Source organism: Charadrius vociferus, unplaced genomic scaffold (assembly GCF_000708025.1).
Source record: "Charadrius vociferus isolate BGI_N301 unplaced genomic scaffold, ASM70802v2 scaffold18, whole genome shotgun sequence".
Taxonomy (NCBI): domain Eukaryota; kingdom Metazoa; phylum Chordata; class Aves; order Charadriiformes; family Charadriidae; genus Charadrius; species Charadrius vociferus.
The window spans coordinates 517,064-519,032 of NW_009649565.1; the positions used below are offsets into that span (position 1 = coordinate 517,064).

Here is a 1,969-nt window from a genome sequence, read left to right on the forward strand (position 1 = left end):
GTGCCACCAGCCCCTGCCAGCGAGCAGATGCATTTTAGGCTCCAGCATTGCGTTCGCAGCATCTTGCGGGCACCACTTTTGCCACCCACCCACCCCAGGGACCCCCCCTACCCAGCATCCCACCCACCCATCCACCCTGGCAGCTGGGGAGATGCTGGAAAACCTCTCAGCTCCTGCAAACGCCACGTCTGGCGGAGAGACCAGAGAAATCACTGTCATTGATTTTTTCCTCCCTTGCCTGCCTCAACCTGCTGCCTTGGAGGAGATTTTCCCCCCTCAAACCCCACCAAATCACACCCCCCTCCCCCAGCTGGATGGTCCATGGGCACGGAGGCAGGCTGGCATCTAGCGACTGGTGTCGGTAATACAGAGCGGACCCCCCCTGCTGCCCCCCAGGGCCTGGGCTGGGATGGCCCCAGAGGGAGGAACCGTGGTTTTGGGGGCTCTGATGGGGATCGCTGGAGGATGTCAGGTGTTTTGGGAGCTCGTTTGGGATGCATTTGGTACAAACTCTCTCGGGCAGCTCTCGGGGTCTCTCCGAGCACCTCCCTGCTGTGCCACGGCCCCTCGGAGAAGCAGCTGTGAAATGTTCACCTTAAAAGCCAGGTCGCATCCCATCCTCTGCCTGAAAAGGTTGCGGGAGTGTGTCTGTCCAGGCCCATGGCTCTGCCCCTGCCCCGGGCAGCAGAGATGCTGAAATGGGGCATAAACCAGCGTCTGCGGAGAACAAGGGCTTCCCGAGGCAGCCGGCATCTTCCTCGGCAACCACCCTCCCTGAGTGGTTTTCACCCATTAATTTCTCTAATTGCTTTTGGAAATCGCAGCAGTGTTTGGCACTGGTAGCATCCCAGTGAGGTGCCGAGCTGGGCTGGGGCGAGCGCTGTGCCTCGGGGGTGGATCACCCCCATCACCGCTCACCACCCCAAATCCAAACTCCTGCCCGGTGGGTCGAGGGACTCCCGTCTCCTCGGGGAGAGCATCTTTCCGGGTGAAAAAAACACAGAAGCTGCAGCAGCATGGTGGGGTGGCGAAGGCTCAGGGCCAGCCAGCTGTCCCTTGAAGACCCCTGGCATCATGTGGGGGACGATCCCTGTGGGGGGACACACAGGAGCTGTGCCCCAGGGGGTGTCACCACTCTCCTTCCCAGGTTGGCCACCATGGGCTCGGTGGGAGCCGAGCGCTTCAAGGAGCTGAGCCCGGCGGGGACGCCGGAGGGCAACTTGGTGATGAGCTTCAGCTTCGACAGCTACCAGCTGGAGGAGGACGAGCTGCAGCGGGGCAGCCAGGCCAAGGGTGTCCTCACCTTCATGGAGCCCGGTGAGGGCAGGCACGGCCCCGACCCACAGCCAGGAGCCGGGTTCCCTGCTGGTTTCCCACCCATTTAGGAGCTCCCTGGGATGGGTTTAATAGCCACAAATGGCCCGAAATACCATAAAATTACCTAACGCCTTTTTTTGGAGCTGTTTGGACCCATGTGAGCTGCACAGCATCCCACGGCAGCGGGTTGGCAAAGCGTTGACGCTTCATGCCCTGGCTCTGCTGCCTGGCTCACCCCGAACCTGCAGCTTTTCCCAGGCCAGGCTCAGGGATGCTCCCGGGATTTACCCCAGTCCCGCTCCACATCCCGGGACAGCCCCGTCCACCTCCGCACCCCTCCAAACCCTTCCTGCACCTTGACTTTGGCCGTTACCTCCGCTGCCTGGCGCTCCGGTTATTTGCCTGCTCTTAAAACTCATCAGCCCCCGAAGCGCGGCTGTTTGCCCACCTCCTGGCGCTCCAGAGAAATGCCTTTATTTAGGGAAGGAGTTTTCTCGGGGCTGGGGCGGTTTATTCCTGAGAGCTGTGGGGCGCTGGGCTGCTCGCTGTAGGTGCCCTCCTCATTTGCCATAAAGGATGCGGAAGCACCATTTGTCGCTCCATGGCTGGGGGCTGCTGCAGGTCCCGTGGGTGCAGCAGTGCCACTGTCACG

At 61.4% G+C, this 1,969-nt stretch overlaps 1 protein-coding gene across 1 annotated transcript in view; it reads left to right on the forward strand.

Moving 5' to 3' along the window:
* Positions 1 to 1,157: 1,157 nt before the first annotated feature.
* SLC29A4 (solute carrier family 29 (equilibrative nucleoside transporter), member 4) overlaps positions 1,158 to 1,969 on the forward strand; it is a 5,317-nt gene continuing 4,505 nt past the window's right edge. The window contains exon 1 of the mRNA XM_009890059.1: positions 1,158 to 1,317. Coding sequence (XP_009888361.1) covers positions 1,158 to 1,317 — 160 coding nt within the window. The remainder of the gene's footprint in view (positions 1,318 to 1,969) is intronic.